The sequence below is a fragment of the Mastigoproctus giganteus genome, chromosome 8, assembly GCF_048544385.1.
Source record: "Mastigoproctus giganteus isolate SK-2022 chromosome 8, ASM4854438v1, whole genome shotgun sequence".
NCBI lineage: Eukaryota > Metazoa > Arthropoda > Arachnida > Uropygi > Thelyphonidae > Mastigoproctus > Mastigoproctus giganteus.
In genome coordinates this window covers 83,968,942-83,987,543 of record NC_143582.1, presented here as the reverse complement: position 1 = coordinate 83,987,543, position 18,602 = coordinate 83,968,942, and the positions used below count along the sequence as shown (strand labels likewise).

Here is an 18,602-nt window from a genome sequence, read left to right as displayed (position 1 = left end):
TTCTCCTCTGTTGTAAACACCTGTTGAAAACATCATTCCAAGAACTTACCATTAGCCTTACACAGTCCAGGATGCTGAACTTCTACCTCCAAAAATCATTGAGGGTGACAGCATTTTCACCGGAGGTCACTGCAGAACAACTTGCAAACATTTTCTTGAAGCTTGCAATCACTTTCTGGTCCATTGGTTGAAGAAGAGTGGTGTTGGGTGGCAAAAATTTGACTTGTACAAAGTCAAATTGTGCCTCCAAGGGAAGGTACTGCACCTGTGGATTTATCCACAGGTGCAGTACCTTACCTTCACAGGAAGTTTATTTTTCCCAAGGTAACTCTTCACCGAAGAACAGAAAACTTCCAAGTGCCATTCATTGAAGACATATCTTTTAACCAGGCCTTCTTGTTACTGTGCCAAAACACTCTCAGCATGCCTTTGCTGATTTACTCTGGGTGGAGGGGGGTTAGAGTGATGCTTCAGCATAAAATCTCCAAAGGCATTAACACCCAGCAGGAGAGTGAGCCTATCGTTCATGGGCATGAGGCCACTTTTGTGGCCCCTTCGAAGCAAATTGAAATCCAGAAGAAGCAAAAATTGAATTCCAAGAGCTTGCTGAGGAAGATAGTCCTCTTAATCAACAAGCTCTTGGAATTCAATTTTAAAGGCCTCAGCCACTTCTTTATCAACGCTGGATGCCTCTCCATGCCTTACAACACTTTTGATATTCGCCGTTTTTGAAGTGCTCAAACCAGCCTCTAAAGTCTTCAAAGTGCACAGCACTGCCACCGGTTGAATGAGCTTTAAGTTTCAGGCCATCATAGATCTATTTAGTACATTCACAGATAAACTGTCTAGGCATTGTGTCACCCTTGTTCATATTAATAAGTCTTTTCATTTCCACAATAAAGTCCCTGCCCTTCTTTTTTTTTTTTTTTTTTTTGGTAGTTGGCGCATCGGCATCTGTGGCCATAATGCACCTCCCAAGGTTTTTGCAGTACTTTGATCCAAGCCCGAGGCGGGATTCGAACCTGCGACCTTTGGGTTGCCAGGCAGGTACTTTACCCACCCGGCTAGCCCAGTCGGCCCCTGCCCTTCTGCACTGATGTGGAATCATCACCAGCTTTAGCACTCTTTAGAATGTCCTTTTGTTTAACTATTGAATTTAATGCATCTGGTGGAAATTTTGAGCAAAACCATATTCACACACAAATTCTTACTCATTCATGTTTTACTTTAATGGAAATTTTATTCTTAACTTGCACTTTAGGAGCAATGATTATTAATTTCAATTTATTTAATTAATAATCACAATTAAATTAATTATACTTCACAAAAATGCACTCTGTTTACACTGAACAAATGCATCAAACAGAAGATAAACAAAGAATAACAATGCTCATTATGTGATTCTAAACAAAGCAGGGATGTTGTACTGAACAATAACAAGGATGCTGATTGGTTGAGAAGAATCGTACAAGTCAATCAAACGACTTCTACTGCCACTACAGATAGCACACACCATCTGTAGAAGTTGTTTTCGTATCGGGTTAAAACAGCGGGAAGGTGGGGGGGGGTAAACACCCTAAGACTGAGGCAGTGTGGAGGGTGTATCCATAAGTAAATTTCAGCCATGAAAGCATTACACTCATGAACTCCGATAAGCTTCTTTTAATAATGAGAAAAAAACTAATCAATATATCATTATTGACTTTTACTGCCATTACCAATAACATGCACCATTTATTTAGCAAGAATGCAGGGAGAAACTGCGGTAGTAGGAAATGATTTTGCCCGGTAAGTTTTCCCGAAATTTCCTGTGGTTCTCGTGTTGGCTTTCTTTACCATAGCCTAATAATCATCTAATTCATTTAAAAAAGTTTTTCCCCATTGTGAGTTTCCCTCCCACTTATTCCAATCAATCTGCAGCAGATTAAAGTCACCCATAATAAAACATTCATGCTTGGTTGCTTACCCATTCCATCTGCATGTAAAGGCTCTTGTTATATTCTTCACAATCTTCTGGTCTGTAGATTACTCCCGCTCTCATTGTTCCTTTGCTTCCAGCTAACTCACACCACACATGTTCTATGCTGGCAGACGTAACATCAGACTCAGTAAAAGCTCTCATCACACTCAGGCTGCTTTTGATAAGAAGCATGATCCCTGCACCCCTTCTGTCTTCCCTAAATACATTATACATACCATAGTGAAACTTGGCATCACCAAATTCCAGGTGGCATCATGTTTCTGTTAGCCCTATTATATCAGCATTAGTTGTTCTAACCAGGAGTTCAAATTCAGCCATTTTATTGACAACACTCCTGACATTACTGTAGACACAGTTAAGACTAAGTAATCTTCTATAGTTTACTACCCCAACACATCCCCTTGAACTTATTTAGGGTTGCATCCCAAGCTTCTCCCTCATTTTAAACATTGCTACCCTTAAAACATCTTATGAACATTGGCTGTTGTGACAAGAATTCATGAGGTGAGTGCAAGCATTACTTTGACCTATATCATCGGATAAATATGGATCTAAATTACCCTTATCCCCCCCCCAACTAGCTGTTTCCCTTAACCCGTAGGGTATCCTCAATGAAATTAATATCATCTCCACAAAATAGATTCCTTCTACCTACAAATATGGGCCACGCTAATAACAATCCCCCCCCCCCCCCCCCGAGTCTTGCAGATTCCCTCATGTTTCGAGTTAATCCACAAGCTTTCAGCATATAATCACTCCTATCCAGACCCTTCATGCTGAGAAGAGGCTGAGCTATATGAAATTAGTGATGTCATAGTTACAGAGGGATTTTACAGATGAGTAAGCAACAAAGCCTTGTTTATTTATTGTTTTATTTATTACCAACACCGAAAAATTGTGGCTTCTGCAGGAAAGGTTATGGTCATCTCTTTTTTTGACATTCAAGTAATAGTTTATCAACATGGGACCTTACTACAGAACTGCTGCATACTTTGCAGGATCGCATTTGTCGCAAATGACCACAACTGCATGCAGGTTGTGGTCATTTGCGACAAATTTGTGGATTGCTGCATCACAACAATGCGAGACCTCATGTTGCTCATTCTCTCATTGGGTACTTAGCCAGCATTAATGTTAGATGTGTTACTCATTCACCCTACAGCCCTGACCTTGTACCCTGCAATTTTTTTATTTCCAATATTAAAGGAGGAGCTAAGAGGAAAACATTGCCAGAAGTTGTAAAGACATTTGAGGTGATTCTCAAACATATGTCAGAAAATGGCTTTCACCATGTTTTTGAAGAATGGTAGAAGCATTGGAGTAAGTGCATTTCATTAAATTGGGACTACTTTGAATAGAATCATCAAAACATGGATGATTAATAAGGTATGTTGTAAAGAAAAATTGTGATCATTCTTTATTAAACATAGTTCTAGAATCATTTATAACAAAGAAAATTTGTAAAAAAGATGTAAAAGTAAAAAATATTTTTTACATGCATCTTTCCATTACATCAATGGGGAAATTGTGAATGATTTACAAATTACTACTCAGAAATACATGGTGTTTGTAAATTTTACTAAACCACTAAGAAAAAATACTTGAACACTATTAATTGTTTCAGCATTGAGTATGCTGCACATGTGTGGTTCCCATCAGTGAATTTTCATAAGCAGTAAGCTCTGTAGAGTGAGTGTTACATTAAATTTTTGAAAAAATGAAAACATAAATGCTTTAAAATATTAATATGTTCTTATTTTGGCATTATTACCCAACAGTAAGGTAAAATTATTATAAAAAATCAAATTAAGGTTAAAAAATCTCATAAATAAATTCCATCATTACTTTTTGATGCAAAATGTGTTACCTGGTTCAGTTTTATCAAATTCTGGATCTGCATTCCACAGAAATTCTTTAGTTTCAACTTTTCCTAAATCAGAAAACCAAAGTCAACAGGTGCAGTCTTCTCTTCCTGCAACGTGCAAAGCTATTTTCATGCTGTCATTTATTATAAACTATGTCTATAATCAGTTGGAAACACAGATAAGAGATGATGGCATGCACTAGAAAAATTAAAACAATTTGTAAATTAAAGGAACTTATTGTTTAAGTCCTTTTAAAAACATAAACTAATGAACATACTCCCACAGGGCCCACATATGAAAAACATAGTACACACCCTGAATGGTTAATTAGCAATTTATTTGGTATGAATTATTTTTTGAAAGAATATTTATTGTTTTAATCCCATTGTGAATATGTGGAATTTCTCCTTCTAGGAACATCAGAGTAAGGTTATTGGTGTAGCTGTGACATTAGACAGTCGACGAATACTATCAGTTGACACTCAGGGATATCACCGTTTGTGGTTAGCAGATACTGGCATCCAGCTGTACATGTGTCCAAAAGCCACTACCCACATGACGCTACATGGGAACATTGTCTTTGCTGTGTCGGGAAAGAACGAGAATAGGTATTGAAAAAATCCAACCTATCTTAGTTTATAAGCAAAAAGGCCTATGTGCTCTGAATTCATATTCAATAAAGTATTGTGCCATAGAGCAAAATGGAAAGAAAGGAAATTGGAAAAAAACAGGGTAAAAATATGTTTAATTCTTACTATGAACAAAAAACACCGGTAAAAATAGAGGAAAATAATGCATATTTTTAGACGTGAGGGCCTTCGTGCCTCTGGCTGCCAGATTTTGCAGTTCTATGATCTACCGAAGGTCCACAAGGAAGGAGTGCCCTTAAGACCGACAAATTATCTAAGTTAGTTTTGAGCTTGCTCTCGCCCCTAGTAGGCAAGACTGCCAACACCATTTCTAACAGTGGGGAATTCCTGGACTGGTTTCGTACCATCTCAGATGACCAAGTCATGGCCTCATTTGATAGGTATCTCTTTTTACTTCAATCCCAGTCAAACTGGCCATCACGTGTGCCAAAGACGGTGAGCAAACTCTGAGCAACAGATCTTCTCATTTGCATGCCCTTAGTTTGTGCTTGACTGGTGGGGCCATCATGTTTGGTGACTCCATTTACTGACAGTTACACAGTACAGCCATGGGTTCCCCCGGTTAATTCAGTTACGGCAAACATCTGGAGAGTCGCACATTTGTGGGTTTGCCAGATCCCATTGCCTTTTGGTGTCGCTACATGGATGATGTGTTTGTGGTCGACCAACTTTTGCTGTTGTTGTTGTTGTTGTTGTTATTTGGTTTTTAGGAGCATTAGCAACTAAGGTCATATTGCTCCGGTGCGGTGGTCATTCCCTGACCTTTCCGCATCCTCCGTATTTGGTACCAACTTTTGCAGCACCTTAACTCTCTGTCACTATTCATTCAATTCACCATTGAACTGGAGTCAGACAACACTTTTTCTTTCTTGGATACCCTTGTCCGGTGTGAAGGTATGTGTCTAAAGAGATCAGTCTATTGCAAGCCAATGTGTGCTGGCCAGTTCACCAACTATTGGTCAGCACACACACGGAGCTATCTTCTCGGCATGGCATGAGCCCTACTAACCTATGCCTGGACCCACTCTAGTTTTGCAGATGAGAGGTGCACTGAGATTATTAGGGTTAAGACAGATCCGGTAAGGTGCTACCCCACCAGTGCCCTAGATAGGTGTGACCTACAGGCCCACGACCATGTAGCAGCCCCAAGACCATATGCAGTAATTATTCCATCTCAATCACCTTTATCCTGTTCTACCCGAACCTATTGCAACAAATTTCTAGTCTTAAAGGCTCATGGGATAAAGTGCTTACAACTCCCAGGCAGGAAGTTGCAATCCGTCGTCTCGAGGGTTAAGACATCAGTTCCCCCCCCCCACTGCAGAATGGATTAGTTTGTTTGTTTGTTGTTTGGTTTTTAGGAGCATTAGCAACTAAGGCCATATTGCTCCAAGAATATGCGGTGGTCATTCCCTGACCTTTCCGCATCCTCCGTATTTGGTGGTGATGGGCTCGAACCCCGGTCTAATCAAGAAGCGTTTGCTATGCACTGCTGCTGCTGCTCCTTTCCACCTGGCTATGGAGGCGCCTAATGGATTAGTCTGCCATATTTCCTGCCGTGACTGCACTGGCTGTTACGTTGGGGAAACTGGAAGGAGACAGTAGTCATGTCTCTGAACACAACAAAACTATCCATTTAGTGGACATGGAGCACTCAGCAATCGCTGTGCACTTCTGGTCAACCCAGCATGACATTGATCCATGCCGCAACGCCATGATTATTGATTGGTCCCACCATTACCACCGCATCTAGTTAGAATCAGTGCACATCTCGTGCTGCAGTGGTTCCTTTAACTGGAACAGAGAATGTTGTGTCCATCCCATTACTGAGACGACCATCCTCTTGACTGACAAACATTGGCATTTACAACATTCCCAGACATTACAGCTACAACTGCAAGCATTCCCTTCTAAGGTTAATTTTTACTTGCACCTGTAGCACGCAGTTCACCATACATGACTGCTATGGTATGCACGTTATATTCTGTATATTTGTCCATTAGCAGTCACAACTGATGAAGGACATCCTCACGTCTGAAAGCTATGTATTACTTTCCTGTATTTTTACATGTGTTTTTGTTCATAGTAAGCATTAAACGAATTTTTACCTGCAACTTATTTCCTTTCTTTCTCTTTATCTCTGTGGCACAATACTTAATTCAATATCTTAGTTTTGCTTATCACTTATAAGCAAATCTGTGCTTCTGTATATGGTAGCTGAAAATTACAGACGTCTAACCAACTCATGATTTATTTTCTTTAAGTGATGAATTCATTTAAAAATTTGGAATCACAAAGAATTTGTGATGAAATGGAAAAAAAAAATTTAATTTCTCTTGGGATTTGGGTTATACAGTACTAAATATTAAGAACCTATTATCTGATTATCCTTCTCCCTGTACATTTTCTGTTCAGAAAGTGGACAGGGAAGAGCCCAAATGGATTAACAACTAATGAAATCGACTTCATCCTCACTAACAGAAGATATATCACGAATGATGTTACTGTCCTGAACAAGGTAAATGTTGGAAGTGATTACAGAATGGTAAGGTGCACACTTGATATAAATGTAAGAAAAGAAAGGAAAAAACTGACTCAAGTAAATAATACAAAGGTCTTCGAGATAACAGAAGAGGAGAAAAAGCAGTATGTACTGGAACTTAAGAAAAAGTTTGAGCTTCTGCAGACTGCTCAGGACCAAGATATCGATGAGGAATATTACAACTTTCTGAAAGTGATAAAGCCCAAGAAACCTATAGGGAAAAAGAAATCCAAAGAAGAAAAAATTAGTCAAGAAACACTTGTCATGATGAACCAAAGACAACAAATGAAGAGGAAGAAAAACACTGACAGGGAGAAAATTGAGTATACTGAGTTATGCAAAGCCATTAGAAAGAGACTCAGAGAGGACATAAGAAAATTTAACACAAGAAAAGTAGAACAAGCATTAAGGGAAAACAAAATATTTAAATCAGCAGCCATGAGCAGTAACACAGAAAGACAAATGATACTGAAACTGAAGAATAGCGATAGTGTACTTATAAATAGCAGAGAAGGCATAATTCAAATAGCAGAAGACTACTATAGAGAATTATACAAGGAGTGAGGGAATGATGCCAGCAGTGGGGAAGATGGATTGCAAATTACTAACACATACAACATACCTGATATCCTTCATGATGAGGTATAACATGAGTTGAAGAAAATGAAGTATCAGAAAGCCCCGGGGGAAGATGAAGTTACTGTAGAATTGTTAACATTGGGAGGAAGAGACATACACAAACTGGCAAGACTCTTCACAAAATGCATTAGAAAAGGTCTGACGCCTAAGGAGTGGAATAATGCAATCATAGTTTTGCTGCATAAGAAAGGAGATAAATCAGAAATTGGAAATTATAGACCAATTAGCTTGTTATCTCACATCTAAAAGTTGTTCACAAGGGTCATTACTAACAGATTAGAAAGAATACTTGATGAGAATCAACCAAAAGAGTAAGCTGGTTTTAGGACAGGATTCTCAACTATGGATCACCTTCATGTAACATCACAGTTAATGGAGAAAGCAAATGAATATAAAATACCATTATGCCTGGCATTTATGGATTATGAAAAGGCATATGACTCTATACAGCATAAGGCAATATTTCAGGCACTGGAAAGACAAGGCATAGATACCCCATATATTATGATTTTGAAGAAAATGTATGAGAATGCTACCTCCTTTATGAGACTAGACAAAGACAGTAGTAAATTTAAAATTGAGAAAGGATTTCGACAAGGAGACACAATATCTCCAAAATTGTTTACTGCTTACAATTTTCAGATGACACTGTGGTCATAAGCCATGATCCCAAAGAATTAGAGGAAAATTTTAATCAGTTATGCAGAGTTAGTAAGGATTTTGGACTAAAGATGAATATGGCTAAAACAAAAGTAATGATGAACGTATGCCACAGAAAGGGATATAATGAATGAAGGAGCAGTAATTGAAAAGGTAGTCATTAGCTGTAATAATGATAAATGGCTGGAAGAGTCAAGAGAAGAATAAATTTTGGATGGATAGCATTCAATAAATATAGTCACATACTGAGGAGCAATATCCCAATTTGTCTGAAATGTAAAATAATGGACCAATGTATACTCCCCACCATGACTTATGGAAGTGAAACTTGGGCACTCACCAAAAGAATGGAAGAGAAGCTGAGAACTACACAGCGAAGAATGAAATGAATTATATTAGGAATCAGACTGTTAGATAAGAAGAGAAACACATGGATTAGGCAGCAAACTCAAGTAAAGGACATTCTTATGAAAACTAAAGAACTAAAATGGTCGTGGGCAGGACACATAGCTCGAAGACATGATGACAGATGGACTAAGAAAATAACAGAATGGTACCCAAGAGGAGCTAGAAGAAAACCTGGAAGACAACAACAGAGATGAAATTCATGAGTTTGTGGGTAGTAAATGGGCGAGTCTGCTGACGAGGCTACTAGAGACGGTCGTGTTCCAAGCCGCTAAGTGGATTTTTCTTATTTATTGATTTGAAATTATTGTTTTTCTAAAACTTTTGATTTAAATTTAGTAGTATAACATTATTTTGTGATTTTCTGATTAACTTGGTGTATTTATTCTTTACTCGGCCTTGTAATTGCATAAAAGTATCGGTAAAGGTTTCCACGTGTTTCAACTCCGCTACCGTTCGTAATTTTCCCGCCATTGTGATACGATAGTTGTATGCCGTACTAGATAGCGTTAGTTGAACTTCGTTAGCAGTTAAATTGTACGTTTAAATAAATACATATAACGACTTAGATTACAAACGTAATATAATTAATTATATTTAACATAATTAATAACATAACATAATTAATTATAATTAATTAATAAATTAATAGAATCATGACTCAGACAAGAGCAGCAAAGCAAAAGGCTCAAGCTAATGGAAGCGCTGTGGCTCAGAGCAGAACTGAGGGGTGCAGTTGTCCTCTGACTCACAGCCTTATAAAATGCACTGTTTGCTTGATGTTTGCAGAGCAATCGGGTACGGGACATGATACTGCCAAAGGGGATGTCTTTGTGTGTGCGCGATGCAAGGAGTGTATCGATATCAGGCAACAACTCGGCGTTCTTGTGGGCCTATACGAGAGCTTGAAGGACAGGGTGGATGCCCTCGAAGAAACTAAATTGAGAGGCCCATCAAGCTCTCAGCTGCCCACATCAACGCCAGAGCTTGCACTTGGGCATCGCGTGACACAGAGACAACCCCCAAGGCAGAATGCGCTGGTCCCGAAGGAACTAGTAGTTGTTGGTGACTCTTATTGTCAGGGAAACGGGGAACATGCTTTGTAAAAATGATAGGTGGAACAGGACCAGGGTATGTCTGCCAGGGGCAAAGGTTGATGATGTTGTAGAGCGAATATCATCTTTTAAGGGCACAAAAGGTGATATAGTTGTACACGTTGGCACTAATAATATTAAGAGTAGGAGACCGGCAGAATTACTTAACAAGTACAGGTCACTGTTGAACAAAAGCCGAGAATTAGGGTTGAATTTGAAAGTGTCTGCAATTCTGCCCAGACACGATAGGAGGGAGTATATGATGAGAGCCTTGTCGATCAATTCGGCCCTGGAAAGATTGTGCAAGGCTCAAGGGGTAGAATTTTTTTCAGCCTGGACTGTACTTGTTAACAGGAGAGATTGCTTCTACAGGGATGGGATACACCTAAATAGAAAGGGTGCAAGAATATTTGCTGATGCTATCGAGGCAGTGTTAGGTGGGTCGGAAAACTGCTAGCTTGGGGGGAGACAAAGACCAATAGATTGACAGCAGCCACTGGCAGAGGTGAAAGAGATTCTTGCACTGCTTCTATTAGAATGAGCAGAAGCCTGAAAAACAAGATGCATGGTATTTCAGAGACTGCTGGGAGCCATTGCGGTACAAGTAAACACATGGGTTGTGTTAGGGTAGCTAAGAATAGAAACAGGTGCAGGTATACTTGCGTGTACACCAATGCTAGGAGTTTAGTAAATAAATTTGATGAATTTGAGGTATTGCTCAAAACATCAAAGGCAGATATTGTTGGGATATCAGAGACGTGGTGTCACACAGATATAAGGGATGCAGAACTGCAATTTGGGGAGTACAACGTCTACAGAAAGGATAGACAGGATAGGAAGGGGGAGGGGTTATGCTATTAGTTAAGAAACACATAAAAACCAAGGAAGTGAAGCCAGTCGACATCGCTGGACAGTGCAGTGTTGAGTCAGTTTGGTGTGACATAAGCATTGGGAGATCAAAATTGCGAGTAGGAGTATGCTATAGGCCTAATGACTCTGATGAGTATAATAAGGAACTGTACAGGGAAATAGAGTGGGCCAGTAAATCAGAGAGTCTTATAATGGGAGATTTTAATTTCCCAGATATTGACTGGAATTTGGGGGCTGGTTACTCACACACTAGCAGGGCTTTTGTGGATTTATTGGATGATTGTTTTCTACATCAGCATGTTCGGGAGGCAACTAGTGGGAGTAATACTCTTGATTTGATTATCAGCAGTGATTCTTCATGCATTAAGAATCTGCAGATAAATGAACCACTAGGTGGCAGTGATCACAGTGTGCTGAAGTGGGATTTACTCAAAGAGGTAACTACCATTAGGGGTAAAGGGAATGGTTATTGCTTCCGTAAAGGCGACTGAGATGGACTGAGACAGTATTTAAATTCTATACAGTGGGACCAACTGATGATGTTACCAACAGCAAATTCAAAATGGGAAGCATTCAAAGAACTTATCTTGGAAGCTACTAGGCTTTACATACCAACTAAGAAATATTGTTCAAGGTTTAGGCCAAAATGGATGTCAGATGAACTAATGAGGCATATGGCAGAGAAGAAAAATGCATGGGATACTTACAAATTAACACATGACACAGAAGCCTATGATAGATACAACTTTGTTCATCTGTAACAATGTTACAAAGGAGGTTAGCCAGGCGAAGGCAGATTACAAGAAATCTTTGGCAAGGAATGCAAAGAAAAACAGCAAAGAGTTCTTTACTTATGTAAACTCTAGAAAGAAGGGGATGAATCAGATTGGTCCACTTGATATTGATGGGTCAATTGTTGATGATCCTGCTCAGGTAGCTAACAAACTAAATGAATATTTTGCATCGACATTCACACATGAGGAGTTATTCAGCAAGGGGAATGCCAGAGGTGTATTCAACTCTAGCAGTAAGCTACAGAATCTTGAAATAACTGGGAGTAAAGTGGAGGAGAAACTGTTGAAGATAAACACAAGAAAGGCACCCGGGGTGGATGGGATCTATCCAGTTATATTAAAGGAGGCAGCAGAGGAAGTAAGCAAACCCTTAGCCATAATTATGAGAGCTTCCTTGGACTCAGGGGAGGTACCCACAGACTGGAGATGTGCAAATGTGACCCCAATTCACAAAGGAGGATCAAAGGCTGACACAAGTAATTATAGACCTGTGAGTTGAACTTCTGTTCCAGGAAAATTAATGGAGGCACTGGTTAAAGAAGCACTGCAGGATCATTTAGACAAGACTTCAGTTATAGCTCAGACACAGCATGGTTTTGTTAAGGGGAAGTCTTGCGTGACCAACTTGATTGGATACTATGATGCAGTCACAAAAGAACTGGATGCAGGGAATAACTTTGATATTATATACTTGGATCTTAGAAAGGCTTTTGATACTGTTGCACATGGAAGACTGCTACACAAATTGGAGCAGTGTGTCATTGGAGGCAAATTGCTGCCTATGGATAAAGGGGTGGTTGAGGGGGAGAAGACAGAGAGTGGTAATCAATGGACACTGCTCATCGTGGACTAATGTTATTAGTGGAGTCTCTCAGGGCTCAGTGTTGGGTCCATTATTGTTTTCTGTATTTATAAATGATATTGATGATGGTATATCAAGCTTAATGTCCAAGTTTGCAGATGATACAAAGGTTGGCAGGGTTGTCAAGGACACTACTGACACTATGCTGCTGCAACAGGATCTGGAAAGGTTGAGCAGATGGGCTGAGAGGTGGCAAATGAAGTTTAACATTGACAAATGTAAAGTACTACACATGGGAAACAGCAACCCCAGAGCAACGTATCAACTCTGTGGTACTACACTGACAGTGGTAGAGAATGAAAGGGACTTGGGGGTGATTGTGCAGGCAGATATGAAGTTCTCTGAGCATTGCAGACGGGCTGCAAGAGTAGCTCATGGAGTATTGTCAATGATATACAGGAATTTTTCCAGCAGGGATAAGGAGATGATTATTCCATTGTATAAGGCAATGGTCAGGCCACACCTAGAGTACTGTATACAGGTCTGGAGGCCTCATTTCAAGAAGGATGTAGAGCTGCTGGAACGAGTACAGAGAAGGGCAACAAGATTAGTGAATGGAACAAAGGGGTGCTCTTACGAAGAAAGGCTTAAGTTTTGCAAATTACAGTGTCTGGAGACTAGGCACTAGCGAGGTGATCTGATAGAGGTGTATAAAGCCTTGAATGGTTTAAGCATGCTCAATGCTGATGGGATTCTTCCTCTAGCTCAGAAAAATCACCTGAGAGGGCATAAATTCAAATTGAGGAAAGACAGATGTAGGATAGACGTGCGGAAATTTGCCTTTAGCCAGCGGGTGGTTGGTTGGTGGAATAGACTGCCATCCCTTGTGTTGGAGGTTGATAGCCTAAATAAGTTTAAGGCTCAGCTGGACAGGTATTTCGAACGAACAGAGGGGTGAAGTGGAAGTGGGTTTTTTTTTTTTTTTTGGCTGATGCTGCATAAGCTTGCTTTCTTGCATCAAATGCCTCTACTAATGCTAATGCTAAATGGATGGCCATTACACAAAACAGATTATATTAACAGATAGGACAGGGTTGAATCACATTGGGCCACGATGTTAGTGCAATAACTGTTGATGATCCCACTTGGGTTGCTGACAAATTAGATAGGTATTTTGCATCTACATTCACACATGAGGAAATATATAGGGAGCCAAATGCCAGAAGTTTATCAATCTCTATAGGGAACTGAATAATTTTCTGATAACTGAAAGGAAAGTGGAAGAGAAATTGTTGAAGCTGAACATAAAAAAGGCATCTGGGGGTGGATGGGATCTAGCCAATCATATAAAGAGAGGCAGCAAAGGAGGTAGCAGACCTCCCCCCCCTCGAATCTAAGGGGGATTACAGCCCCCATAATTATGAGGGCCATAATCCCCCTTAGATTCGGGGGGGGGGGAGGCCAGCTGGAAAAGATAATGCTTTATCACCTTACCAATTTTGATTTAGGAAAACTAAATCAACCATTGACTTATCAAAGTGAAACAAATACGATAAATTTGTTTATTAGAAATCATCAGTTAATCTAGATAGTTAATCTAGATTGACTTGAGATAGGGGTCAATACAACATGGAGATTCAGAATATTTCAAGATTTATTTGATATAAAATACAGAGGGCAACCTCCCCAAATCATAGAGAACTTCCTTTCTCTGAGAGCTTTTCAGGTGCAATATAAAGACACTTTAGGTGTATAGAAGAAGTCTCCTCCCAAGGCTCAGTACTAAATGTAACCCTGTTTGCCCTTAAAGTGTGGAATACCACAAAGGTTATAACAGTCAAAGCCTCCTCTGAATCTGTCTCTCTCATATAAAAGATAAACTGCAGCTATTATCAACCCACTGCAGGATGGAAGCCTCCTCAACAATTCACGTTGAGAGAAATGGACCATAATCTGCCATGCTGGTCCAGTGCGGGTTGGCAGATCGACCGTATTTAGCAGTCAGGGGCTTGAACCCGGGTCTACTCAAGGAGTGTGTGCTACTGCGCTCACACTCCTGACCACTCGGCTACGAAGTCTCTCTCTCTCTCTCTCTCTCTCTCTCTCACACACACACACACACACACACTCTCATATATACCTGGTATTAAAGCAAACTTAGGAGTATTCATTATGTACCTTAAACATATTTGAAAAATAGATTTTCTTTGAATGTGTAACTATAATTAACTAAAAGGATATAGTAATAAAGATTCTGACAAATATATTTCATCCTTGCATTGTGCAACCCACATAAGAACAACATCACTTTTCTTTAATTAAGCAGTTAGATTGCCTTTACTAGTAAAACAAACATAACTATGTTTTAGTACTAAAGTTTTCGTTTCTGTCATAGTCTTTTCCAAGGCTGTGATAGAAATGAAATCTGATTATACCTTAAATACATGTGTAATGTTAAGTTGTACTTGGCAAGGTGGAGACGGCATCTGAAAAAAAGACATTGAGCATCTTGAAAGGGTCTCCAAAGATGGCCAACTCGAATGGTGAGATCGGTAGAAGGATAACTGTATGAGGAAAGATTCTGATTATGAGGACTACAGAGCTTGGCAACCAGGCACCTCAGAGGTGACTGATTGAGGTTTACAAGCTCTGAGAGGGATTAGTGAAATTCTCACTGTTATAAAGAATTCCAGAACTAGGGGTCATAAATTCAAATTACAGGGCCTGAGGTTTAGATAGGAAGTTTTCTTTTAGCCAGTGAGTCGTTGATTACTGGAACAAGTTGCCCTCACAGATAGTTGAGGCTGACAGTTTGAATAAATTCAGAAGTCAACTGGATACTTACCTGTGTCAGGACAGAAGCATATAATTTGTGTTTTCTTATATACTTGTTTTTTTTTGCCGGTGCAGCAAAAGCTTGTGGGTTCCTTGCACTATTATGGCGAATACTATTGCTATTAAAAGGTGCAACTTCTCCCTGACTTCCAAATAAACAATGAACACCTTAAAATGCAAAAAAAAAAAAAAAAAAAAAAAAGGCCACTCACCTGCAGCAGTGTAAATGCTTGACTATGGGTTCCAAAAGGATCATATTTCGGTCATTTCTGCTATTTAGTACCATCAATGGATGTCCCTATATGATCCAGAAACAATGAAAAAAATGAACTAAAGTTGAAAAATATGTCATGGCCATTGCCTTCTCTATAGTTTACATGATATATACAAATTTGAGTGTCAACTCAGCCAGCAGACATTAGCAAGGGCACATGATGCAAGAAACCAAGCTTATATAGCATCAGGCCAAAAAAAAAAAAAAAAAAAAAAACACAGACCATTCTCATTTCACCCATTCACTCACTCCAAATGTGTCTAGTTCTGCCTTGAATCTGTTTAAGCTATCAACTTCTACAATGACAAATGGAAGTTTGTTCCAGCAATCAACCACCCGCTGGCTAAAGGCAAACTTCCGCACACCTATCCTACATCTGTCTTTCCTCAATTTGAATTTATGCCCTCTCAGGCGATTATTCTGAGCAAGAGGAAGAATCCCATCAACATTGATCATGCTCAAACCATTCAAGGCTTTATACACCTCAATCAGTTCACCTCACAGGTGCCTAGTCTCCAGACACTCTAATTTGCAAAACTTAAGCCTTTCTTCGTAAGAGCAACCCTTTGTTCCATTCACTAATCTTGTAGCCCTTCTTTGTACTTGTTCCAACCGCTCTACATCCTTCTTAAAACGAGGCCTCCAGACTTGTGTACAGTACTCAAGGTGTGGCCTGACCATTGCCTTATACAAGGGGATAATCACCTCCTTATCTCTGCTAGAAAAATTCCTGTATATCATTGACACCATGTCAATGATATACATTCCTGTATATCATTGACAAGACACCTACTCTTGCAGACTGTCTGCACTGCTCAGAAAACTTCATATCTGCCTGCACAATTACCCCCAGGTCCTTTTCACTCTCTACCACTGTCAGTGTAGTACCACACAGTTGATACATTACTCTGGGGTTACTGCTTCCCATATGCAGTACTTTACATTTGTCAATGTTAAACTTGTCAAACATGTCTAAATTAAACACAAATATGCAAATTAACCCTGAAAACCAAATCATAAATAGAATCAACAATTTAAATAGTGATCTGATAATTTGCATACCTACTATGTTAATTAAAGAGAGAATTCAGAATGAAACTAGCATTATCAAAGGATTCATGAACTTCAAAAAAATAATGGAACGATAGAAGTGATCAACTTTTAATCACCTCACAAAGTGTGTTTATAATGAATAGTAATTAGTGATTATGGCATTTTAAAATGTGTCAGCAAAATTGAAAGATTTTCTATTGAAACAAGGATATTTTATAATTTTAATTTCCCAAAATTTATATATTTAACCTTCCATCACTTGTGGCATCTGTGAGTTATCCCTTTTGTTTTAATGAGAAAACGTTCATTTTTATCTTTTTTACTGAATTGAAAATCCTGATCTACTAATTATGATTTTCTGAACTCAGTTAAAAAATACTGAATGAAAATAAACGAGAAATAAACAAGAGAAAGAGAGAGAGTAATAATAATAAGAAGAAAGGTTTTATGATTTTTTTTTAAATTTTCAAGATTACTGATCCTGAATTTAAAATCATATGCTTGTGAGGCATCTGGCAAACACAACATAAATGTCTGTATTTTTGTCAGTTATTCTTGTTTAGCTGTTGAAATCAAAGCTCTGCAAGAAGATTAGACACCTCACAGATGCCACTTGGAAATGGGAGTTAGAAAAAAAATGCTTTTGCTTGCCTGGTATCTGTTAAATACAAAACAAAAAATTAATGTCTTATAATTCATAATGTATTGAAATGAAAACAGAAAATACTGTATTAACCAGATAGAAAATATTGGTGGGCAAGAAGTACTAGAACTTGATTTCATTTACAAATTTAAAAAAAAATTTTTTTTTTAAAAGTGGTGTCTGTCAGATATCACACTAGCAACAGGAAGTTAAAAACAACCTTAAAATAGTAAGCAAGCATTTCTATAAAACTATTTAATTTGGTTCATTTTCAGTCTTCGTTTCTGGCCTGTGATGGACACAGAGAATGAGAAGTCTGTCAGCCACAGTGATGTCATTCTTTGTTATACAGTGACATATGATTGCAGAACTGTAGTCACTGGGTCCCAAGATATGTCTCTAAAAGTGTGGGAAGTTGCAACAGGTAAACTAACTCAGGTGAGCAAGGAGTTTTTATATTGCAAGGGAAAATAGGGAAGAAGATACTTAAGTGGTGTCATTGTAACTTTTATATAAATTATGTAGTCATTGCTGTTATATAATAAATAATATGCTGGTTTCTACACATAGAACAAATTGTATATCAGGATGACTGTAGCAGAGTGGTCACATACAAGTAAAAATTTGCAAAATAAACAAAATATTGTAATTCCCAAAGTATTAGAAAACAGCAAAAATTGTTTTATTTTATGTTAATCCTCATCAATCCCAACAGTTGATTGAAATAAATCTTAGTTTCCTTTAATTCATAAAATCCATTAATGACACACTAATCAATGGTATATTTTTCCATCCTTAGGTGTTAGTAGGACATGAAGGAGATGTCACATGTGTTGATGTAGCACCATACAGTCCATCTTTGGTAGCATCAGGATCTACAGATTGTAATTTAATTCTATGGGATATGACAACTGGAAGTGATAATTTCACACTACGCAGTCACACAGAAACTGTACAGTGTGTAAAGCTTACACTAGATGGTAGTGTGGCCATATCAGGTAAGTAATAAAAAATTTATTGGAATTCAGTGTTCAGCAACAGGCTGAAGACCAGCCAGTGACATTCTAGCTTCCCTTTATATCAGAAATTTTTATGAATTCTGTATAAAGGCCCATTGTCGGAAAAAAAAAAAAAAAATAGTTATGGCTTCAACTACAACTAAATTTAAAAAGATACTTTGAGCTTTAGAAGGAATGTTGTTCTTCCTTTACATGTTATTACAGGGATAGAACCCCTTATTTGGTATCATTCAGTCTGTGATGACTGAAAATATGCTGTGTTTCTAGTGTCATAATGGTTATACAATGAGTGATCACTGAATTATGACCACCTACCTAATACTTCGTAGGTCCTCCTTTTGCCCTCAGTACAGCAGCTATCCAATGTGGTATTGATTCAACAAGATGTCAGAAGCCTTTGGGAGGTACAGTCAGCAATGCAGGTATGGAGGTGATTGGTGTATCCAGATGCCTGAGATGCCTTTCCATAGTGTCCC

General features: G+C 38.7%; 1 protein-coding gene across 1 annotated transcript in view; it reads left to right on the top strand.

The window, feature by feature from the left end:
- Positions 1–18,602, top strand: part of LOC150081687 (protein qui-1-like) — a 706,673-nt gene that overhangs the window by 628,658 nt on the left and 59,413 nt on the right. The window contains exons 22-24 of the mRNA XM_090378807.1: positions 4,261–4,454; positions 17,383–17,545; positions 17,907–18,105. Of these exons, the coding sequence (XP_090234933.1) occupies positions 4,261–4,454; positions 17,383–17,545; positions 17,907–18,105 (556 nt within the window). The remainder of the gene's footprint in view (positions 1–4,260; positions 4,455–17,382; positions 17,546–17,906; positions 18,106–18,602) is intronic.